Source organism: Bos grunniens, chromosome 1 (genome assembly GCF_055505025.1).
Source record: "Bos grunniens cultivar Pamir isolate PY7600 chromosome 1, Bosgru_T2T1.0, whole genome shotgun sequence".
Lineage (NCBI taxonomy): Eukaryota > Metazoa > Chordata > Mammalia > Artiodactyla > Bovidae > Bos > Bos grunniens.
In genome coordinates, this window is record NC_141165.1 from 89,649,023 (window position 1) to 89,673,694 (window position 24,672).

The following is a 24,672-nucleotide window of genomic DNA, read 5'->3' on the forward strand; positions in this document are numbered from 1 at the left end:
TTTTGCTCCCAGCTCTGACCACCTAGGCAAAAACAGCACAGTGTCTTTTTTCTTCCCCCCCATCCCTCTCCCAGTGATGAGGGTGGCCTCAGGGCTACTAGGTCCCCTGTCCTTCTGCCTCCAGACGCTTACTCAGTCCTGACTTCAGGCTTCAGTGATTTGTTCCTCATCTGTCCCAGGCAGCCTTTGATGAGCTATTTTCACTTCACTGCCCTTGCAACCTCAGGCCCAGAGGGGTCAAGGTTCAACAGAGCTGGAAAGCAAGGTGTGTGGGAGCAAAGGAACAGCCTCGTTGTTTGTGGGCATTTGTCCTGCCTTAAGCCAAACACCTGGACATACTTTATCCCTTTCATCCTTATGGCAACTCAGCAAAGTAGACAGGGCCTCCCTGGACAGTTGGGTAGTTTGTGCATTGCTCAAAGGCTCCTTGACTGTGATGGTGAGCAGCCAGGAGGTGGCACGAATGAAGATTGTGCCCCGGGCATTCTAGCTGGCAGTCAGCCTGGTCAAATAGTGACAGATGTCAGATTTCCCAGGGAGGTGGCTCTGTGAGGGGAAAGAGCTCTGATTTGGGGTCGAATTGAGTTTGAATCTCAGCTTCAGACACATATTTGGCTATTTTTCCTGAACCTCCCATTATTTTTTCCCAGTAGAGTGGAAATAATAATACCTATAGTAGTAATATGTGTGTAAAGTGCCCGATACATAGTACCCCTTTCTTCCCATTACCATCCCTGCCCCCACCCCCAACACACACATCAGGAAATGCAAAACATGTGAGCTGACAGGTCTGTGTCCCTTGAGAAAATGCAGCAAACTGTGCTTTCTCTGAGTTGGAGGAAGGGATTCATTCATCCATCTACCCAGTCACTCAAAAATATTTACGGAGCACTTGCCCTGTTCCGGGCACCAAGCTTGGCAGTGAAGGTATAGTCATGGATAACATCGGCCATATGTCCAGTGTCAGAAAAGATGTTACCTTCTTGTGCAGAGAATGTCACCTGAGAAAATGAAGATGTAGTGAAGGATCTAAGGCAGATGCAAGGAAGAACTTCTCAGTGGCCGTGCGGGGATGTGGGTAGATGACAGGGAGACTGGAGCATGGGGAGCAGTGCAGTTTGCGGTCCTGTGGGGACCGGAGAAGGAGGAAGTTGACCCTTCTACCCAAGGATGGGACAAGAGCGGGACTCTGCCTGTCTTTCTCTCCTGCCCTGCTCCTCCCCTACACCCCCTCCCCTCCTCCTACTAAAGCAGCCCTACCCAGAGAGTGAAGGTCCTTTCTGGGTTGAGAAACCCTGGCGTGGCTCTAGGGCGGCACTGTTTACTAGAAAAATTATGCAAGCCACAGATGTAATTTTAAGTTTTCTAGTAGCTATATTAAAAAGCAAAACATGCAATTAATTCTAATAATATATTTGTTTAACCAATATATTCAGAATATTATTTTCATATGTAGTCAGTTTTAAATTACTAGTGAAGTATTTGATATCTTCCCACACTGATTCTTCAAAACCTGGTATCTATTTTACGCTGATAGCACATCTCAGCCTGTACTAGCCACATTGTAAGCTCAGTAGCCACATATGGCTAGTGGCTACTGTACTGGACAGTACAAGTGTGTGTTTCTCCTCTGGGTGGCAGCGACGGGCTGGGGTGGGAGAGGGGACAGGCTGCTGCCCAGGTAGGGTCCCAGGAAAGGACTGGATGATTTGTGGTCCTGGTGACCAGATGCTAATAGGGACCAGGCTTTCTGCAAGCCTCCTATTCTGAAAGTGTCCTTGGATTGGGGAGAGGGATGCTGGGGGGATGGCAAAGGAGCAGCAATTGTGGGGGCAGAAATATAAGGCATGGGGACACAGAGCTGGGTGTAAAGGGTGTAGAGGGGACAGAGGCGGCAGAGAGGCCTGGAGGGTATGAGGCAGGGAGCAGTTCTGAACAGCCCTCTCCAACTCCTGTTCACAGAGACTTCAGCAACAACGGGACCTCCCAGTGGTGAGTTGAAGCTCTTTGTTTGAATTCCCTGATACGACCCCTGCCTGCCAGAGGCCACCAGCTCAGGCCACCAGCCCAGCAGAGAAAGCAGCGGTGCACAGGTGGGAGGGGGCCTTGTGGCAAGGTGGGTGATGAAGGAGGAGGCCCTTCCCTCTCTAAGTACCAATGGGGCCTCCCTGGGTAGGTACCGTTCTTTCACTGTCTCCATCACCCCAAGATGACTTACAGACTCGGGACCAAGATTATCAGGCCTCAGAGGCCATTCCACAGGCCTCCAGCTCTCTCTGGGGGCATACATGAGACCCCAGGCACAGGAGAACACGTGCCCCTTCTGCTCCCAGAGGGGAGGAGCAGAGGCCCAGGCCTGCAGGGTTGGTTGGTTAGGTCTTGCCTCCTGGCTGCTGCTGCGCAGGGAGTATGCAGCCTTCAAGGTTTGGGCTCTTTCCTAGGACAGGAGAAGGGTTTGGGACAGCTGTTTTTTATTAGGAGCATGAGTAATGTTAACAGAAATATAATCAGATAATAATTGCTACCAGTTTTGGAGTTCCTACCGTTTCTCAGATACTATACAGGAGTTTGCATATAGTATCTGTAATTCTTGCCACAATCTTGAAATGCGGGTATTGTTATCCCATTCTACAGATTAGGATATTAAGATTCAGAGAGGTTAAGAGATTTGCCCAAGGTTGCCCAGAGACAGTATGGCCTGCCTGGCTCCCTTGTTACAACCCCTGTCTTGTCAACTGAGAGAGACCTGGGATGATACATTGCCTTGTAAGATGGCCCAGTTCATTTCCTGTTGTAACCAGAGGGAAGCACCCCAGTGATGCAGGGGAGTGAGCCTCAGTGGAGGAGTAATGGCTGCTGGGCTGCAGGGCAAGCAGGTGCTGTCCACCAGGAAGACGGCACACCTCAGGCAAAGTTAGAGCAGGAGGGTGAGGAGCGGGGAGTTGAAGTGGGAGGAAGACAAACAGGCCTGAGCGGCCCTCGGAGCCTGGCATGAAGCATGGGGCCTCTGTTTCCTGCCTGCAGCCCTGAGCATCCAACCAAGGTGGCGCTGAAGGTGGTGACGCCCATCATCATCTCCGTCTTCGTGCTGGCCCTGTACCTGCATGCCCAGCAGGTGGAGTCCACTGCCCGCCTCGACTTCCTCTGGAAACTTCAGGTGGGTAGCTAGGGGCTCGGGCGGGGGTGGCGGGGGGAGCGGGAGGAGGTACCCAGGCCTCTGGCCACTTTCTGGGCTGGGCTGGGCCTAGGTTCTGCACTGATGAGGTGTCCTGCTCAGGCCTCATCCCAATTGCCTGGTACCCTGTGTCCCGGTGAGTCTGCCCCCTGCTCTCTGGGGCCGAGAGGCAAAACCGTAGAGCTCCAGGCAAACCCACTCTCGATAGTGCCCAGTGCTGGGACCCTGGTGGACAGGCAGGAGGAGAGGAGGTGAGCAGGGGGTGTGCAGTTCCAGGGCCTCAGAGGCCTGAGTGCAGGAGCTGGCACCAGAGGCGTCTGAGCAGGGCTCGATGTGACCGGAACTGCACTTGAAGCCTCCTCCAGGGGAAGACAGCTGGAAGGGGCATCAAAGATCGTTGACAGGAAGTCCAGCCAGGTGGCTATGCCCTGGCCTTGATGAGCAGTAGCCCAGGCCGGGGCAGAGGTGCTGGGTGCCAGGTGCCCTGGTGGAACTGAAATCCAGCCATCACTCTGCTGTCCAGGCTCTGTGCCCTGAAAGCTGACTGTGTCCACATGGAGGAGGGCGTGATGCTAGGCCATGCACAGCGTGCTCCAGGTGCTAGCAGTAGCCCTTGTGTGGCCCCTTACTACCTGCTCGACCACCTCAAAAGGTGCAGGAGAGGGTGCCCAGGACCTGTGAGAAAGCCTGGCTTTAGATAGGAGTAGGGGTGGGGCTTAGAGCTGTTGTTCCTGCCCAGCTGCTTGTAAGGCATAGCTTAGCCTGGCCTCTTTGCCTCCTCTGGCCTGACTCCTGTGTGCAGATCACTTCTCCAGCTCATCTGTAGCTTGCTTAGGCTTCCTCCATCCTCAGCTTCCTAGTAATGTCGAGATTCAAGTCTTTGGGCCAGGGCAGGAAGCCTTGATTTTCACTGGCTGCTGAGCGAAAGTGGAGGCATTTGGTCTCTGCATTTGCTCCATCACCTTCTCTTTTCTGACACGCTGCCCCAATCCACCCCCTCAGTTTCCCAGTGTCTGCCTCCCCAAAGCAAGGACACTCTCTGCGTTATTCCCATGCAACCCCCCAGACAGGAAATCAACACTGTCCGTCCACAATACATCCACTCACAGAACCATTCGTGTTTGGTCAGCTGTCCCAGTTCTGGCCCAGGACCCCCTCCAAGGTGCCCTGTGCATTTGGCCATTACGTTTCTTGTCTGCCTCTCAGTCTGTCAGTCTTTAAGAGGTCCTTGTTCTGTAGCCCTCAGTCCGGGGCCCTTGATGTTTCCTGTGTCCGGACTTGGGCCCCACCCTCCAGGAGGAAAACCATGGACGTGACACTCGCTAGCCCCTTCTCAGAGCATCACCTTGAGGACTCCTCTGTGTCGGCCCGTCCCGCCCCTGGCGACGTTAACCTTGATCACCCGCTCAAGTGGGCATCTGCCAGATTTCTCCACTGTCAGGTCCCCATCTTCCCTTTTGTACCCTATTAGCATTTTGTGGAAAGATACTCTGGCATCACACCAATATTCTGATTCTCAGCAAACCTCCCCCAGCAGTCTCAGCATCCATCACTGACTCCTGCCTGCCAGCTGTGATGACCTATGTCTGTCATTCCTTCTGCATTTGCTTTCTTTTTAAATTAATTTATTTATTTGGCTGCATTGGGTGTTAGCTGCGGCACACAGGATCTTTCGTTGTAGTTGCAGTGTATGGACTTAGTCGCTCCACAGCATGTGGGATCTTACTTAGTTCCAGGAGTTGAACCCATGTCCCCTGCCATGGCCAGGTGGATTCTTAACCACTGGACCACCAGGGAAGTCCCCCTTCTGCATTTGTTGATCGACATTCTCCTTTAAGGCAGAGCTTTCCTTGTGTGTGTTAGTTGCTCAGTCATGTCCAACTGTTTGCAACCCCATGGATTGTAGACCACCAGGCTCCTCTGTCCATGGAATTTTCCAGGCAAGAATACTGGAGTGGGTTGCCATTTCCTTCTCCAGGGGAACTTCCTGATCCAGGGATCCAACCCAGGTGTCCTGTATTACAGGCGGACTCTACCGTCTGAGCCCCCAGGGAAGCCCAGAGCTTTCCTTATCCTCCTCTTATTTGCTTCATTCATTATCTACATCAGCCTACACTCATCGATTCCTATCGAATTCAGTGGGGCTTATGCCCTGCTCCTCTCATTATTTATTTCAGTGTTTCACGTGTCCTGGCTTTGGTCCGTGTGTCTTCAGATTGGCTTCCATGTTCTTTGACACGCTCCGTCATTCTTTGAGCATTTTTTTACTTTCTGGCACAAGATGCTGTCTGGGGCTCATCAGGTACTTTCCCTTCAAAGTGCCCCAATTGTTTTTCATGGAGAATGGTGTTTAGAAACCCAGATCAGGGCACGCTGTGTGCTCACTGTTCTAGGTCCTCTCTGTGGACAAAGCTAGGAAATGTATGTAAGTGTATAGAAAATACACACATATACATACATATGAATGGATACTACTGCAGTAACTGTCAGCTGATGTTTAAAACCATGGGTTGGTAGCAGTATCCCCATTCCCAATGCAATACCTCAGGCTTCTTTCTAGCTTTCCTCTTTCCATGCATGCAAATATTATCGCTGGCAGTGATAACTTCCCCTTCTATTTCTCTCACATATTTACTCATTTGTTCAGTGGAACTGGCCTCCCCACCCCAGCCCCCTTCTCTGCCCCACCATGCCCGCTCCCCGCCTCACCGCCCTGCTTCCTTGCTGGACACACCACATGTGACGCTCCCTCCTCTGATCACGTCCTTTCTCAGGCACAAGCACTCTGTACAAGGTTGGGAAGGAAGGGAAAATTGACAAGGAAGTGGCTGGCCACTCTCCATCTTGCAAACATGCGCATGTGTGTGAGTGTGGGGGCGTGTGTCTCTGCTTGCCAGGCGTGTCTGCCCGCCTCTACTGCAGCGTCTCATGATGCTCCCACATCCTTCCATCTCCCATCGTCCTCCAGCACTTGGGGCAGGGGTAAATAATAACCTGAGCACGGGTCCTCGGTGGTTGAGTGATGGTCTGTTGCCCCACTGCCGATCTCGCCTAGCAGCCCATTTAGCTGTCGGATCTATGGTCCTGGTGGCTGGGTGTAGTGCTGGCAGGGAGGTGGGGAGCCTGGGGTCCTTAGCTTCCCTGAAGCACCTGCACAAGACACACACCCGCATGGCCCCTCCTCTGGGCCTCGGTTCTCAGGAGAGGCCATTCTTATCTCCTCCCATATCCTTGACCTTATTAGGACCAGCAAGCACCTGGGAACCCCCAAGCCATCCTGCCTGAGCACAGCCCAGCCCTAGAAGCAGCTGGCTGTGCTGGCAACTGCCCACACGTCTTGGGCAGAGTTCCCAGAGGAGGCAGGTTCACCTGACCAGCACTTCTGTGCTGGGCTTCTGTTCCCAGCAGCAGCTGTGCTCCCAGCATCCCCACCCCCAGCCTCCACTGCCTGACACTCTGGGTAGATGCTCTCTGGGAAAGCATTCCTGCCACCTGTGGGCTGATCAGAGGAGCTGAGGTGCTCCTGGGTTCCCGGGCATGTGGTCTCCGTGGGTGGCAGGGGCAGGAGTGGGGGCAGCCTGGTGCATCTTCAAAGCAGCTGGGGCCCCTCTGTGGGGATGGCAGGGAGAAGGAGAGGGACCCCCCCACCAGCCTTCTCCCGCGGGCACACCTGTTCCAGAGCAGAAGCAGGGGGCCCTTATTGATGGGAGTTGTTGTTTAGTCACAAGGTCGTGTTTGTTTTTGTGACCCCAGAGATTGTAGCCCACCAGGCTCCTCTGTCCCTGGGATTTTTCAGGACAGAATACTGGAGTGGGTTGCCATTCCCTTCTCCAAGGGATCTTCCCAACCCAGGGTTAGAACCTGCATCTCCTGCATTGCAGGATTCTTTAGCACTGAGCCACCAGGGAAGCCCAATTTAGGGGAGGGGATGGTCAAAGTGTCCCACCCCACAGGAGCCACCTGGCAGGAAGAGAGCATGTGCCTGCTGGAGCCCCCTGGCATCTGAGGTCCAGGAGCTTCCTTGGGTGTGACCCACCCATCCCAAGAATGAGGTGGGTCCTCTCACCTCATCCCTCAGCTTTCTCCTCCCCCACTGGAGCCAGACCTGCAGCCTTGATGGGTGTAGCAGCTCCTTCTCCATGGGTAGCCACTGCCTACCTGGAGACCCAGGGCCCTGAGAAATAGTCCTGGCCTTTTTGGAGGTTCTAGCTGCAGTTAAGGAAGGCCCAAGAAGGCTGGCTAGATCCTTTAAACAGCCCTGCTAATGGTGCTTGGCCTGCCTGTCTGCCTGCCTTACCTACACTGTTGCCTGCCCCCATTCAAGGGACCATTCTGTTTGCTGTTGAGGGGAGGGAGCAAGCAGACCCCTTTTCTGGACGTCTGTGCCCCTTGAACACTCTGGTCAGCTGGCTCCTTGCACACCAAAGTGCAGGACTACCTCTGTGCTTCAGCTTGTGGGCCACTGTTGGCCTCTTGACCTGAGGGTTCTGCACTGTCCCTTTATCCTGGATAGTAGGTTTGTCCCAGGCCCAGGACCCAAGCTTGGGGACATCAGTGATGTCCCTGTCCTGCCCAGGTGGCACCTTAAGGCACCTGCACCCTCTGGTCCTGGGGCAGGTCAGCTCTCGGGAAACCAGGGAGACCAGGCAGGGCTCTGAGCAGGTTTCCCTGCATTCAGTCTGCTAAAATGATTTTTATTGGTTTTCTGTGTGCGTTTCCTTATACGAAGAGGCAAATGGACAATCGAGGCGCACTTGGGTGGCTAGAGGGCCGTGTGGGCGTGGGTTTGAACCGGCCTTTTACCCTCCTGCCTCCTTTTCATCTGGGGCAGGCAGGATCCGTCCAGCTTCTCCTCTGGGACCTGTTTTCACTCAGGGTCCCTCCTGCAGGATCAACGCTCTCATAGGTGTCGCTTTCCGAGAGGCAGGCGGGGAGTTAGCCACTTACAGAGCTCTCTTTTCTGATGGTCAGAGTAATAGATGCTCTTTATTGAAAACCTGGAGTAGAGACAGCAGTGAGGATGCAGCTGGCACTTGCTGAAGTCTTGGGCCCATGTGGGCACGCAGGTGGGCTGCACTGCCTTTTTCTAAGTGGCCTGCTGCTTGCCCTCCCTCTGACCGGGCCCTCTGTCCCAGGCCACGGAGGAGAAGGAGGAGATGGAGGAGCTGCAGGCCTACAACCGGCGGCTGCTGCACAACATTCTGCCCAAGGACGTGGCCGCACACTTCCTGGCCCGCGAACGGCGCAACGACGAGCTCTACTATCAGTCGTGCGAGTGCGTGGCCGTCATGTTCGCCTCCATCGCCAACTTCTCTGAGTTCTATGTGGAACTAGAGGCCAACAACGAGGGCGTCGAGTGCCTGCGGCTACTCAACGAGATCATCGCAGACTTTGACGAGGTGCAGCGGGGCCCTGATATCCCCCTTTCCCATCACCAGTGTGAGTGGAGACGTCAGGAGCCCTGACTGTGTCCCAGGCACTGCCACAGGCGCCTGCGTGTATTCCCCATCACCATGTCACAATGGGGGAGGCCCAGACTCACAGACATTAAGCGTCTTGCCTTGGGTCACTGCCTGTAAGTGCCAGAGCTGGTGTTTCAGCCTCAGCTGCCCCATGAAGGCCCCGCCTGGCTGCCTCGCCAGCCACCCCCATCACCTGCCACTCCTCTTATGGCATCTCGGGCTGGACAGGGCCTCAGGCTGGGACTCAGCATTGAGAGAGTCCAAGGGAGGAGGGATACCCAAGCTAAAGGAGGAGGTGGGACCAAGTTGCAAAGCCTTGAACAGCAGAAGCAAAGACATTTCCTTTGTTGAGTACCTAGTGTGTGCCAGGCCCTGAGGAGTACTGTACCCAGTAGAGCAGCCTCAGTGCTGGGAGCTCACCATGTAGTGAGTGTGAGAGGGACAAGCCCAGCAGGAGTACAGGGGCCGGGGCATGGTGCACAGGCACTAGAGAGATGGTGGAGCTGGGACCAGGCAGAGTCAGAAGCAGCCCCTGAGACTCCCGGGCATTGCGGATCCTGGAGTTGGCTGAGATGGATGTGGACAGGCTTCCAGCAGGTCCTGGAGACAGGAGAGAGTGGCCTGCTGGACAACAACGAGGAGGTTTCCCTGGGAGGGCTGGGACTTTAGCCAGCAAAGGGAAAGGCGGCTGCCAATCCATATTAGGGGGAAAAGCCCCAGAGGTGACTTGTGACCTGGCCCCAGGGGCTCCTGTATGTGGCTGGGCTCATAGCCCACAGCCCCTAGACAGCCAGCAGATGAGTACTGGAAGCAGCCTGACTGTTGGGGAGCACCGAGGCTTTCCACTAAGTTGGTGACAGAGATGGGCCCCTCTGTGTGAACCCGGGTGACACAAGGGGCTGTGCTGCACTCCCCTGCAGACCTCAGTACCCAACTTCGGGGTGACCCAGGTTTGGCCTCCTTCTTCCCAGATCATTAGTGAGGACCGGTTCAGGCAGCTGGAAAAGATCAAGACCATCGGCAGCACCTACATGGCCGCCTCCGGCCTCAATGACTCCACCTACGACAAGGTGGGCAAGACCCACATCAAAGCCCTGGCCGACTTCGCCATGAAGTTGATGGACCAAATGAAGTACATCAACGAGCACTCTTTCAACAACTTCCAGATGAAGATCGGTGAGCCTGGCTCAGAGTGCTGAGGGCTTGTGGGGGCTCCCCAAACCCTCTCTCCCATCCTGCTTCCATGAGCCAGTCCAAGGAGGCTGATGCTATCGTATGTCCCTGCCCAAGGGGTAGGGGTTGGTGCCCATCACACAGCAGAGCTCTCCCAGGGCCTAGTGGTGCTTCCTCTGCATGGTGGTGAGCACAGGATACCATTTTTCTCAGTTCCTGCCTTTTCTACTCACTGTGCCCACCAGAGAGGCTTTGTGGGGGATGCTGTGTGCCAAGGGCACAGGGCTCCCCATGGGAGAGGCCGGAACTCAGAAAGGGGTTATTGCTGAGTTCTAAGTGGTTTCTGTGTGTGTGTGAGCAAGATCAAGGTGATGTGAAGGTTCTTCTAATCTACACAAACTGGGGAAAGAAATGGTGAGGATGTGGAGATAAGTTGAGTCCACGTATCTTCCTTAGATTCCTTCTTTGTCAAATGCTTTGGCCCTTGTTGGGTGGCTTTGAGGAGCTTCGTTGATGCTGTGGTATCTGGGGGGCAGGACTGCTGCAGGAGAGAGGGGAAAGTTCTGAGCAGAGGCCCTGGGCCAGTTTCAAAACAGGCAGAGCTGTATTCTACTTGTTTAGAAAATCTTTGAACCAAAACCCTATATAATTTTTTTCAATTTTTGTATTTATTATTTCTTAATTGAAGTATCGGAGAAGGCAATGGCACCCCACTCCAGTACTTTTGCCTGGAAAATCCCATATATGTAGGAGCCTGGAAGGCTGCAGTCCATAGGGACGCTGAGAGTCGGACACGACTGAGCGACTTCACTTTCACTTTTCACTATCATGCATTGGAGAAGGAAATGGCAACCCACTCCAGTGTTCTTGCCTGGAGAATCCCAGGGACGGGGAAGCCTGGTGGGCTGCCGTCTATGGGGTCGCACAGAGTCGGACACGACTGAAGTGACTTAGCAATTGAAGTATGGTTGATTTACAATATAATATTAGTTGTGCGTATGCTGCTGCTGCTGCTAAGTCGCTTCAGTCGTGTCCGACTCTGTGCGACCCCATAGACGGCAGCCCACCAGGCTCCCCCGTCCCTGGGATTCTCAAGGCAAGAACACTGGAGTGGGTTGCCATTTCCTTCTCCAACGCATGAAAGTGAAAAATGAAAGTGAAGTCACTCAGTCATGTCTGACTCTTAGCAACCCCATGGACTGCAGCCCACCAGGCTTCTCGGTCCATGGGATTCCCCAGGCAAGAGTACTGGAGTGGGGTGCCATTGCCTTCTCTGGTTGTGGGTATACAGCATAGTGATTTTACTCCAAGTAAAATTATTATAAAATATTGGCTATATTTCCTGTGCTATACATCTTCTTTGTATTCCTTTGGTTGTTTATTATCCCAGTCTTCTATTCTGACACTTTTCAACTGTACAGAAGAGCTTCAAGAATAGTGCAGGGAAAACCCACGTACATCAGCACACTTGCCTATTTGCTCTGCTACTGCATCCACTAAACGATCTGAGAAACACAACTCTGTGTTGCTTGATAAGGTTCAAGGTGTTTCAGTGGCTTGTTCTGTCCTTATCTTGTCAAGGATACCCAGGCTTTCAGAATAAGAGTTACTTTTTCAAAAGAAACAGCTTTGTCGAGCACTGCTCTCTACCTCTTGAGGATGGTGGAGATAAAGAATACTTTCCGAAAGAGCAATCCTTTGTCAAAATTTTAATGTATTATCAGCTCCCTCCCAGAAATGTCTCAGGCCAAAAATGATTCAGATTTCAAATTTTTAAAAAAAGTAACAGTGATTCACCAGCAAAGATACTGGTATTTCAGTTCTCAAAATTAGCACATTAAACTGAAATATGGATTCTTAAAAGTCAATACTGTGATCATGAAGGTCCTCAGGAGATCTTTTGTTCTGGCCTGAGTGCTGGGAACTGGCTTTCCCTGAGGAGCTGGTCGTGCGGGCTGGTGGGGGGCACATGCCTGCGGACTGGACCAGGTTTTCATTTTGCATCAGGTGCTGGAAACCCAGACCAGAGCCAGCTGGGGGGTGGCTTTAACTGATGGGCAGTCTGTGCTTCTGTGTAAACATCACCCCTGGCTTCCCATGATGTTGCATCCTTGTTTTCTTTCATTCCACCTCCCCAGCTCCACTGATCTGCACTTCTCTCCTGGCATGTATGTTTCTGTGAGCTGCCCCAGCTCCTGCGCTGGACCAGGACTTGGGATTGAGTGGCATGCAGACAGGAGCTGGGCAGGCAGCTGGGAGCCTCGTGTGGTAGATCCTGCCCTACAGACGCAGGGATGTCTTCCTGGGAAGCATGACTGTCACCAGTGAGGGTGACAGCTCAGCCTGGGAATAGCACGTGGGGCAAAAAGCTACCTGTGGCTTGATGGACCCAAAGAGGAAGTTGGTGGAGGGAAGAGTTTTGAGGACTGATGACATTTCTGATTTAGTGAGTGGTCGAGGGGGGCGTGTGGGAGCTCCTGCTGTATTTGTGGCCACACGCTAAGAAATAGTTAAGCCACAATTAGGCTTAATGAGGCCCATCATGAGAGACAGTTTATGTAATAGGAGGGAGTGCCCTGGGCCTTGGAGATGGGGCAGAAAATATCGAGAGAATGCTGGTTGAGGCAGATGTGCCTGGGAAGGACTTTGCTGGGAGAGGAGGAAGGGCATTTGAGGTAGAGACCAGCACAACAGAGGCTCAGGGGCAGGGCTGCTCAGTGTTGTCTTGGGCAGGACCAGGAAGGCAGACAGACTGGAGCAGAAGTGGAGGAGAAAGAAGGAGAGGGAGAGTCCACATGGATGTGGCAGATTACTTCCCGGTGTCAGTCACTGCAGCATCACCACCCTGGTGCGGAAACCTGGGGGTGAATTACTTGAAGAGAGCAGACACTGGGCAGGGAAGTGGGTTAGGAGGCAGGTTCTGAGAATGAGAGTGGTGGCACCCCTGGAACAGAGGAGCAAGGCGAGTCTGGTATTCTGAATTAAAGGTGGAAACTTAAATGCTACCGGGAGAGGGGTGATTAAAGAAAGGCAACCAGAAAATGCAAAAGGTCACTGGACGCCTTAAAGAGGGCAGTCTAGCGGTGGATCTGCAGGAGCTGAGTGTTGCCTGGGTGACAAGGACACAGGAGTAGTGGCTATGTGAATGGGTTCCTGTGGTCTCCAGTTAGCAAGTGTGCAATAGGATCCAAGCAGTGGCAGCTGTGGGGTTAGGTACAGCCTCAAGCCAGAAGGACCCTGAGTGTCTTCAGACCAAGAGTCAGGGGGATAATCTGCCAAGAGTCGGGGGAGGAATGTTGTCAAGGGCAGGCAGGAAAGAGTTGGTCTGAACCCTGATGAGAATTCTGACTTCTGTGCCCTGCAGGGCTCAATATTGGCCCCGTGGTGGCGGGTGTGATTGGAGCCCGCAAGCCTCAGTACGACATCTGGGGCAATACGGTGAACGTGGCCAGCCGCATGGACAGCACCGGTGTGCCCGACCGCATCCAGGTGAGTGCAGGAGCATCTACCTCCATGTCCACTGGGGGACCTCTGTGTGATGCTAAGCGGTCTTCCAGCAGGCTGCTCACAGTTCCTAGTCAGAATTCTGCAGCCACATTTGAGGGAGATGGGGTGGTTGGTGCTGATGCAGTGGAAACTTGGAGAACACAATTATGTTTCAGGTTCTCAGAACCTTGGACAGATCTTCTAGCCTGCACAAAGCCCTCTACTGGCCACAGGGGGAATTGTGGGGAATGGCACAGCCAGCTGCCCATGCCAAGCCAGGAGTGCTAACGCCACACACCAGGCACACAGAACAGTCACAAGGCAGGCGGCTGCAGGGAGCAGGATTTGCTAAATGGAGCTTAGAGCACTCAGGGCTTGGTTCTGAAAACAAGACAAGGCCACTGGTCCCTGGATGGTGCCCCCACCAATCTTAACAGCTAAGGAGCCTGGCCAGAGACTTGGAGACTTTCTCGTCTCTTCATCCTGTACAGGCTGGTGCTCTTCAGCCACTTTTCTTTGTTTTTCTCAGGCCTTGCTTGATCTGACACAGAGAGGCCCTGAACCGTGGAACCTCGGTTAGCCTTCCTGGTCTCGGTTTTCCCAAGTGCAAACTGGGCCATTTTTAAGGTCCTTGCTCACACTGACACTGCTTAACCGTCCCCTAACTTCACTCCCTTGTGGGGCCTCTGAACAAAGGGACTGATCCCAGCATGGCCCTGGCTGGCCTGTGGGTGTTGCCTGAGGGGCCTGGCCAGATGGCCTCCTCTCACCTCCACCCTGGGGGTTGGGGGGTTGGGGGGGGGAAGAGAGTGGGACAGAAAGGTGGGAGTGGGGGTCCTGAGGAGAGACGGAGAGAGAGGAGGAGTGTTGACAGAGCTTCAACCCCACCCCCCCCACCCCCACATACACATATACACAGATGTGAGGGGCTCAGTCAGTAACCGGCAGCAGGGCACCTACCTTTACCTAGGGCTTACCTTCACAGAATGTGCTGCCCCTTCCTCCCTGGCTGGACAGCGGGTGTGGATGGGGGCCCCGGCAGGGTGCTGGCCACTCTCAGAAATGGCTCTTGGATCACCCTGTGGTGAAGCTGTAGTCTCACTGCTCCTCCTGTCACCTCTGCTTGGCCCTCCGCCCTGCAGCAGTGTCCTGTGTTACTGACACTGCCTGTGAATCCTCCTCTTTGTTCCAAAAGCCAAAGCAGAGGCGGGCAGCACAATCTGAAGTGAATCTGGGCTCTAGCATTTACCAGCTGCGTGACTTCAGGCAAGTGGCATAGGTTTTCCAAGCCTGAGATCATAGTTCTAACCTCCTAGGAAGATGAAATGAGAAAGATCAGTAGTGGTTCTCAAACTGTCTGTGGTGGAAAACCAGTCTCTAGAACTTTCTGAAAGTTCTGGAATGAGGCTTTGGTAAAACACTTGGGCGTGGATTGTGGGGAGTGGGAGAGCTGTGAGCTCCTGAGAGCTCCCCTCAGCTTCTACGGCTCTCTCATTGTGGAGGATGGCGATAGGCAGTGCGTGGCCACAGGCGCATTGAGGGGCTGGCCACCCCACCTGCCTGGGAGTGGGTGCTGCCTCCTTCTGGGTTCTGAGGCCCTTCCTTGGAGGAGCTGCCCTGAGGCTGCCACCCACCCTTCCAAGTCAGGGGCAGTCAGGTCATGGATGGCCTGTCCTCTTTCCTCCTTTGCCTCTTAGGTCACCACAGACATGTACCAGGTGCTGGCCGCCAATACGTACCAGCTGGAGTGCCGGGGTGTGGTCAAGGTCAAGGGCAAAGGCGAGATGATGACCTACTTCCTCAACGGAGGACCCCCGCCCAGTTAGCAGCCACCGCGGACGCCAGGCAGCCTGGCCTCCAGAGACAAGGCGGAAGCCTCGCTCCAGCCCGTGGGGCCGCCCTGAGATTTCCCACTTTGACTCCAGAAGCAGCCTCTGCCTTCGCGGGCGGGAGAGCTGGCGGTCTCCGTCCAAGGCCCGGGGTGCCAGCGTCCTGCGAGCACCAAGCTGACCAAAGATGTCACCCTCTGTTGAAGGCGCCGCCACATGCGGTCGGAACCTCGAGTTTTCTGACTGACGGGAGCTGCCGCGCGCGCGGAGAGGAGCGGCAGGAGGGCTCGGGCTCGGCAGGGCAGGCCGCCTGGGCGCAGGACCGCGGAGCTCGGCCTCCGGCGGGCGGGAGGCGGCGCCACTCTGGCCCGGCCCGGGGCTGCTTTTCTATGTGAGCCTTTACACTTCAGACCGAGGCAGCGGCTCTGCAGGCCTCGGCAGGAGTGCTGGCTTTTGGATGGGCCGTGGCCTTCATCGCGGGCCCCTCCCACAACCCACGGCCGGTGCCCCTGCAGGGGGCAGAACTAACTGCGAGGGGGAGGCCAGAGGACTCGGAGCAAGGAGTGGTGGTTCTGAGAAAAAAAGAAAATATTTATTAAATAAAACAAAACACGTTTCTGTGCCCTTCTTTAGACTGTGCTAGTTGTATGCGTGTAAGAGGCCCACAAGCAAACCAGGATGCCACTGCGGAGGGAGGCCAGGGATCCCAACTTGTCTTTTTGTATTTTTTATTTTGTATTATTGAAAACCTTGGAGATCTAACAAATATACCAAATTCTATATTTTGTAAATTCTCTATATTAGAAAACGGCTGTGCACAGCAGGGCGTTTGTGCTCATTTGTACTGTATGTATGTCAATGTGTGTACTGGAGTGTGTGTGTGTGTGTGTGCGTGCGCGTGTTTATGCTGTGGAACTGTTCTCATTCAGGACACCTGTTTCCCTCACCTCAGATTTTCCCAGGTCCAACCAGAGCAGTGAGCGTGTCCCTTTGGGGTTCCATATGTGGGAAGATGCGTGCACACGTTACCCTTTCTCCCTGTCTCTCTCTCTCTCACACACACACAAACTTGTCACTTCTATTAAGTAAAATGCAAACAGAATAAAAAGAAAGCAAAAGCCTCTTTCCCATCTCAGGCCAAGCTGGAGTCAAGGGAAGCAGCCTCAACCCGTGGCAGACAGCAGGGCCTCCTTCCACCCTTCCGCTCCCGGAGATGTCAGCTTTTGCTTCGGGCAGACAGGCAGCCCCTGCAACCCTGAGAGCTCAGCTGGCGTGGTGGTGTGGGGAAGGCTGGGCTGCCTGGCTTTCCAAGGTGCAGGCGTCTCTCTCTGGAGATGATCCCTCAGGCAAGGAAAGACAGGGGGCTTTGCTCTCCATCTACAAACCAGACAGAGGAAAGAGTGGAGCCAACCTGGGCCAAGCCAGCAGAAATTTCATTTTGTCTGGTTTCATTTGGGGGGTGTGGTGGGAGCAGTCAAATACACCAAGAAAAATTTCTATTTTTTATGTCCTATGAGGGAGGCATTTGGAAAAGGATATACTGTCATAGAGACCTTATTCAAACAGAATCCTTGGGTCCTGTGCCCAGATCTCTTCATTCCGTCTCAGGGCAGCATTATTCTCGCCTCCCATGTGAGCTTGAAGGAGGTGAGGAGGCAGCTACATGCCAGCTGCAAAACGTTACTTTGACACCCCCCTGCACCACCTCTCAGTGGACACCAGCCCCGCCCTCCCCTTTCTACACACCACCTCCCACCCCAATCAAACACAATTCTGAGAAGCAAAGCTTATGGGCCTAACACTGGCAGCCTTAGTTTCCCTGTGCTTTTGCTGCTCCATCCTCTGAATTCTGCATCACCCCTGCATCTGTCCCAAGGGGCTGGCATTCCCCATGGTGTTGTGTTCGAGTCCTGACCTCTCCATACGGCCCGCCAGTGGTGCTGGGTTTTCATTTTGCCCCCAACCTGAGTAACGTGTGTGCTGGTTTCTCCAGTGTTTCCCCTGTTGGTCATGGACTCCCTGGCCTTGTGGGGCCCCTCCCTCCCATCCTGGCAGTGACTGGTGACCACGTGCAGTGCTAGCTCTTCATTCCCTCCAAGGGGTGTGCACTCTTTTTATCCCTGCTCTTGCAAAAATGAATACAATTATGATTTCCCATGGAAATGGAAAAGTCTATTTAAATAATTTAACTATTAAACACTTTCACTGGTAACGTGTTCTGGTCTAATTTGCGTCTGGGGCAGTGGGCCTGTTTCCAGTGGGAAGAACAGTGCTCTCAGTGTAGGACAGAGCACCCCTGAGTGGGGACAGTGCACTGCTGTGGTGAGAATGTTGGCCAAAGACTGCAGTCATTGTGGCAGCAGGTGGGAGAACACTGGTGACCTTGGACGTGCCAGGGTGCAGGAGGCCACAGGATGGAGAGATAGGGAGAGGGACCAAGGGAACAAGCAATGAAGGATGGAACCAGAAAGATCCAGGACCAAGGGGAGGATGTTTTAAAACAGGTGAGCCAAATGTGTTTCCATGTTAAGGGAATGAAAGTTTGAAAATACAAGAGGGAACACAGATCATCGAAAGGACCCAAGTAGGTGGCAGTGGGGGAGATGTAGGCAGGAGGTGAACTGACCTGACTTGGATAACTAGGAATATTTATCAGGCAATCTGTCTGCCAGAGCCTAGGAAATGCACCCTACAAACATGGCTTCATTTAATCCTCCTGGCCACCATATTTCACCGAGGAACAGAGAGGTTGAGTCATCTGCCTAAGTCCACACAGCTGGTAATTCACAACCAAGATTAAAGCAGGCTTGTCTAGTAAGCCCACACAGATAAGTAACTTCACATGTGTCCAGGACTCCTCCTTTCCCAAGAGAAAGGGAAAGGTGGTAGGAGGGTGGGGGACCCTTCTCAGCAATTCCCAGCTGCTGCATCCATTAAATGCAGGGTTATATTTGGCTTCAGGAAATAAAACCAGAGGAGCTTGGTCAAATAAAATTGAACACAAGTGAGAAGGAAGGAACTATTGAAAGACACTTCACTGGGGTTCATTGCAATAATGGCCACAGAGGGACACAGATGTGGTATTCCTGGTTCTAGGTAGGTCTCCTGTTCCAAAGAGAATAGATTCATTAGGAATTCAAATATGTGTGGAAAAGAATGTAATTGCATAGAGCTAAAGTTTATTTATAATTAATTCATTAATTATATTTGGCTGTGCTGGGTCTCCATTGCTGCACAGGCTTTTCTCTCGTGGTGGCAGGCAGGGGCTACTCTGTAGTTGCCGAGCACCAGCTTCTCACTTTGGTTGCTTCTCTTGTTGCAGAGCGTGGAAGATTCCTCATATCTTGGAGCAACTAAACCTGTGCACCACACCTATTAAGCCTGTGCTCTAAAACCTGGGAGACGCAAATACTGCAGCCTGAGCATTCTAGAGCCCGTGCTCTGCAACACAGAGCTAAATTTTAACTTAGAGATCTTTCAGGATCCTTTAGGAGTGCAACCATGGGAAATCATCAGTTAAATCCATTTCACCTGTAACCTGCCTTCACTAATCATTTTAACTTGCTACAAAAGACTTGGGTGTCCCCCAATCTGCATGTAGCCTAAACAATGAGATATTGGCCGGAATTGTTTTCCAGAAACTTAAGAGTTAGCTACGTCCTGTTTGAGATGGGCCAGCCAGTCCAGACTCTTAACCACAGACGCCTCAACTAGGCAGGCACAAGTGACCTTTTGAACAGGCGGAGGTCTGTAGCTTAGTTACGCTTGTGCAGAATGAGGATTTTTGCACCTTTTTCCAGTCACCTTTCCCCACATTCCCTCGTCCTCCAGTCGCCCTGTTTCTTTATTGGCTATCCTATATCAGTACCCCACGTCTCTTGCATTGGGGAGTAGATTTGAGATGCCTTCTCCTGTTTCCTTGCTTGGCTACCTTGCAAATAAATCCTCAGTTTGCTGCAAACCTTGGCATCTCAGCATTTTGGCTTGCTGTTCTTCAGGGAAGATGAACCTGATCTGGTAACAAGTTTGATAAGCCTGCAAGAAGAGAAGTCCAGAGGGAGTTCCTGCCCGTAGTTTGTCAGTCCCTTGCCCGTATTGAGCCTGTGAGCAAGTTCAAGCAGCTTCCCGGGCCATTTGTTCCTAGGGCTACCCACCCGCCGCGACTTCCTCAGGGAGGGGCCGCTGACCTCTAGCGTTTAGTTTTGTTTTGTAGCAAAGAGGTGGCTTTGGGGTTTGGAAGCTGTCTTTGGGTGAGAAGCCTTGTTAAAGAAGTATACCTGTGTCAGATTGTCCATATAGATCACGGGTTGAAGGCCCACCCGGTGGAATTGTGGCAGACAATGGGTTAAAGGCTCAGGGACTCCTGGTTTTGTCTCGTTTTATTTTGGTTTTGTCTTGGTTTTGGCTTGGTCTTGTTTGTCCATGTCTATGTCAGGTTGTCACTTATTAAGAACTGGCTATTGGGGACTGAGCTTCTTGGTGACCACAGCAAGCAGTGGTAGAAAGACTTTGCTGCTGTGACCAACTGGAAGTAAAGCACTTTCAAAATCAAAAATGTTAATCCAATTCCCTCTTCAAGATTTCTAGGCTGCATACTCTAAAACTAGGGAGCTTTCAGTTATGAATCCATGGAGAAGATGGTAGTTTTTGATAGCACAGCTTGACTTTAGGTTCAAGAACAAAATGGCCTGAAAATGGATCTTTAAATCATAATACAATTTTGCAGCTAGATTTATTTATTAAGTAGGAAGAAAAGTGTGATGAAAATCTAATGTAATTTTTTATGTCATTGTATCTGAGTAAACCTGTGCAAAGAAAATAAGACTACAGTTCAATAGGAAGGAAAGGCAAAGAAAGCTGTTCTGCCTGATCTTAAGGAAAAAGAGGACTTGCTATTAATTCAGTAGAACACTCTGCTTGTTCCTCCTCCACCCCCATGTGATGGGGCTGCTACTCCTTCCCTGCCAGTGCCTGAGCCACAGCCTCTGGGCCACGGTTGCCCCTGTCTCTGAGAATCAAGAAATAAGAATGGTCTTCCCTCTCATATCCACCAGAAAGTGAAAGTCACTTAGTCGTGTCCATCTCTTTGCGACCCCATGGACTGTAGCCTGCCAGGCTCCTCTGTTCATGGAATTCTCCAGGCAAGAATACTGGAATGGGTTGCCATTTCCTTCTCCAGGGATTGGACACAGGTATCCTGCATTGCAGGCAGATTCTTTACCATTTGAGCCACTAGGGAAGTCCGATCATATCCACCAGAGAGCCACCCAAACTCAGGGCAATCCTACCATTAAGGCAAATCCACATGAGTGTGTAAATGCTGAGACTGGGCAGTTGATGGCATTGATTTGGGTCTACTTTTTCTTCAACTTCAGGTTTAATTAATCAGAAGAACAATATGCCAGAACTTCCTGGTAGTCCAGTGGTTAAGACTCTGCCCTTCCACTGCAGGGGGCACTGGTTCCATTCTTAGTCGGGGAACAACGATCCTGCATGCCACACAGCGCAGCCACAAAAAAAAAAGGCCAATTTATAGAGATAACCCACAGAAAATGAAGTGTCTTTTCAATTTCTGCAACCCACAACCCAATCTGGGCAGATGTTGAGAGTTTATTAAACACCACCCACACTTCAGCAGAACATAGAATGGTGCTGAATAAAGCTAGGGAGGAGGCAGATGGGCTTCATACAGAAACCCCTGGTAATTCAGTATGTGCTGCTGCAAGCATAGCTACACCAACAGTGGATCCTAATTGGGGCTCGAATGCTGAACATTATCAAGGTTGCATTCTTGCAGGACCCAGGGTCAAAACAAAGAAGCCTTAGTAGAGTCAGGGAGGTAAAACAGAAGCTGAGTGAGAATCTTCAGAATTTCTACAAAGAGTCTTTAAAGCCTACAGGCAACGTGCAGATACAGATCCTAAGACCCCAGAGAATTTTAAAAAAGGTTAATGGCTTTTATTGGTGAGAGCAACCTCAGTATACAGAAGAAACTGCAAAAAGGTGGAAGGGGCTTTAGGAATGCCTATGTCTCAACGTGCTGAAATTGCCTTCAAAGTTTTTAATGGCAGGAAGCATGTTCAGGAGAAAAGGGAACAGCGGAGAGTGAAACAGGCTGCGTAGCTGGCTGCGGCCTTAACACAGGGGAGAGCTAGACCAAATGGAGGAGCCTCACAAGGGACTCAGCGCAAGGTGGGAGGCCTCAAGCCCCGAACTTCCACTTGAATGGGGCACTTGACATGGGACCCTGCAATGGGCATACTGCCATCGGGAGGGACCCTGAAAAAGATTGTCACGTCCTAAATAACATTCTTGAAGGTAAACAGAGGATGAGATGGCTGGATGGCATCACCGACTCGATGGGGTGAGTCTGAGTGAACTCTGGGAGTTGGTGATGGACAGGGAGGCCTGGCGTGCTGTGATTCATGGGGTCGCAAAGAGTCGGACACGACTGAGCGACTGAACTGAACTGAACTGAAGGTAAACAGGTGGCACATGAGGTGTGTGAGCTGAGAATGACACTGAACAAGAGTGACAGGGCCCGGGACCTCCTCTCAATCCTGCATCCATCAATATCCCCGTATGCAACCGCAGGTGACCATGACTGTGGGAAATCAGCTTTTGGATTTTCTGATTGATGCTGAGGCCACTTGCTTTGTTAAAAATAGTTGGCTTTCTAAACTTTCTTCTGAGGCTAGGATGTCCAGAGAAAAAGCCTTTTCTCCTGCTACTGGACAGTCAGATGGGATGGGGGAGACCCATTTGAAGCATAGCTTTCTATACACGCCTAAAGGCCTCATTCCTCTACTGGGTTGAGATTTACTGAGTTAAATGCCAAGGGTACCTTTGCACCTGCAAGAATGGACATTAAAATACCACCAGGGCAGACTTGCACATTGCAGGCTCTATGGCTTTGACCCTGAAGAAAACATCCAGCAACTATCCAAGGAGAGAGATGGCAGAAGGTGAGCTCAGACGTGTGAATGGATGGGAGGCAGGGAGAACACACACAGCAATACCTCTCCAGTTTAGGCTTTGCTCTGGGGCAAAAATCCAAACTTAAAAGCATTACCCATTAAAGGAACAGGGGAAGTGTGGAAGTCAACCCCTGCTAATAGCCTTCCTTTAAATATGATTTAATACACCTCTGCCTGTCACCTTCTAGAACTCTAATTTTACCAGTCAGAAACCAGACACAAACTGGTTTGTGCACAAACCAAAGAACAATTATTCAAACTGTAGAAGATAATCATCCAGTGCCTAACCCATACACTCTGGAGATTTTTGTTGGTTTACCATTTTGGATTCAAAGAACACCTTTTTTGGGTATACCCTTGAGTTTTGAATCCCAAGAGTTGTCTGCTTTCAAATGGGAAGATCTAGATACAAAAGTTTAACAAAAATTAACCAGTACTGCTAGATGGCACTTCCTCATGAAACCACACAACTAGTACTGGGACTCAGAGCATAGGTTGCCGAAACCTCAGAACGCATCTCAGGGCTAAATGAAGCTCAGGTTCTTTTGTCTCAGTGAGGAAAGAATTCTGCAAGAGGCAAAGGGTCAGGCAGGAAGTGATTTATTAGCATAGGATGCTTGAGAGAGATATAAGCAGGCAGGAAAGGGCGTGCCACCCTGAGAACTTAGTGGGCTACAGTTTCATAATAGAAAAAAGGAGGGGGGAGGGGAAGAAGACCATCTTACTCCTCATTCTTTTTAAAAAGTATATTTATTTATTTATTTGGCTGCACCAGGTCTTAATTGTGGCATACACGATCTAGTTCCCTTCCTAGGGATTGAACCCTGGCCTCCTGCATTGGGAGCATGGAGTCTTAGCCATTGCACCACCAGGGAAGTCCCCTTCCTCATTCTTGAGTAGACATCAAATTTCCATCATCAGTTCCTTGTCCACATCCGGCCGAGGAGTTTTCTTGACCCTGTGTGGTCAAACTAGGACTGTTATGGAGCCATGGAAATGAGCAAAAAGGCAGTAACATTCCTAATGTTACTCTGAAAGCCGTCTCTACTACAGACAAATAAGACAAAGAACTTTGCAGCCATCAGCCACTAAAGCTGCCGCTGACTGTGCACCCTGAGGGGATTCAGGATGGAGAAAACAGGACAGGTTGTTATGGTGCATATCAAAGGGATGATTTCAATGAGCCCAGATTCTTGCATCTTCCCATACAAAGAAAGGGCTTCTCCGGTGGCTCAGATGGTAAAGAATCCACCTGCAATGCAGGAGACCTAGGTTCCATCCCTGGGTTGGGAAGATCCCCTGAAGGAGGTCATGGCAACCCACCCCAGAATTCCTGGAAAATTCCATGGACAGAGGAGCCTGAGGACTACAGTCCATGGGGTCACAAAGAGTTGGACACGACTGAGCGACTAAGCACACATACAAAGAAAAGTGCTCAATTCATAAACTTGAGATGTCTGTGTGCTTTAAGTGACTCTTCCAATGTTTGACTACCCGGTTTGTTTTCGGGTTTTCCTGCAAAATCTCCTGTATGTCCTGGCTCCTCCCTTACCTCTTCAGTACAGCCCCAGAGCTATCCGAGAGACTGTACCCCAGGCTATGTCCTCAGTATTGCCCTCAACATAATTATCAACTTTTAGGTTGTGAATTTTTAAGTTGACAGAATGTTCACAGATGGAAGCAGCTTTAGGGACTGGGGCCAATGCAAGACTGGGTATGTGGTGTTGACTCACCAAAAGGCACTGGAAACTGAAGCCCTTCCGAGGCACCCCCTACTCAAAAGGTAGAAGTTCACAGCCCTGATGAGAGCCCTCCATCTAATAAGGATAAGAAAATAATGATTTTAACTGATGCCAAATATCCTTTATTGGTGGTCTGAGTCCATGGGGCCATTTGGGGTAAGGACTGTTAACTGCAGAAAAGAAGGAAACTAAACATGCCAAGAAACTTTAAACTTAGAAGCTGTCACAGAGCCAAAAGAACTGGCTATCATCCACTGTGCAGCACATTAGAAATCAGGTTGTCTGACTGCTCGAGGGAATAATCTAGCAGTTCAAGTGGCAAAGCTGGCAGTTAGAACTAACAGCCCTGGGTTCCCAACTTGGCCCTTACCCTTGACAAAATGCTGCCCAAAGTAGTCTCCTGAAGACTCAGAAGAGGCTAGGGAAAGGGGATTTGACTGGAGTCCTCCCAGCCATTCTCAGGAGGCTGACTATAAAGGTACACCAAGGAGGGGTGGGTTTAGAACAGACAAGGCAAGGTGCTTGCCCCTGAACACCTTATGGAAGATCTAATAAATTATTTACACAAGCGCACCCACAATGGGAGAGATGCCACCCTGCAGTGGATTCAGAAATTTACTATAGGACCAAACATGAAAAGGACAATTCAAAAGGTGACACAGAAATACACAGTATGTGCTAAATAACGCTAACACTGGAGTGCTGCCAATCAAAGAAGTTGAGACCGGAAGTGCTGGGCTGGGAGAAGACGGGTAGGCTGCGTTCACTGTGAGGCCAAGGGCAACCGGAAACCTTAGGTACTTACTAGTGCTTGTGGACCCTTTTACT

At 51.6% G+C, this 24,672-nt stretch overlaps 1 protein-coding gene and 1 long non-coding RNA gene across 2 annotated transcripts in view; one reads left to right on the forward strand and one right to left on the reverse strand.

Moving 5' to 3' along the window:
• The window catches only part of ADCY5 (adenylate cyclase 5), a 158,784-nt gene extending 141,447 nt beyond the window's left edge, over positions 1 to 17,337 (forward strand). Inside the window, exons 16-21 of the mRNA XM_086402834.1 lie at positions 1,963 to 1,992; positions 3,025 to 3,157; positions 8,311 to 8,574; positions 9,609 to 9,813; positions 13,175 to 13,299; positions 14,994 to 17,337. Of these exons, the coding sequence (XP_086258960.1) occupies positions 1,963 to 1,992; positions 3,025 to 3,157; positions 8,311 to 8,574; positions 9,609 to 9,813; positions 13,175 to 13,299; positions 14,994 to 15,122 (886 nt within the window). The 3' untranslated portion in view covers positions 15,123 to 17,337. The remainder of the gene's footprint in view (positions 1 to 1,962; positions 1,993 to 3,024; positions 3,158 to 8,310; positions 8,575 to 9,608; positions 9,814 to 13,174; positions 13,300 to 14,993) is intronic.
• LOC147379875 (uncharacterized) lies at positions 7,833 to 14,634 on the reverse strand. Its single transcript, XR_015164518.1, has 2 exons — positions 14,274 to 14,634; positions 7,833 to 10,351 (listed from the first exon to the last, which is right to left on the reverse strand). It is a non-coding gene; the product is annotated as an uncharacterized LOC147379875 (long non-coding RNA).
• Positions 17,338 to 24,672: the final 7,335 nt, after the last annotated feature.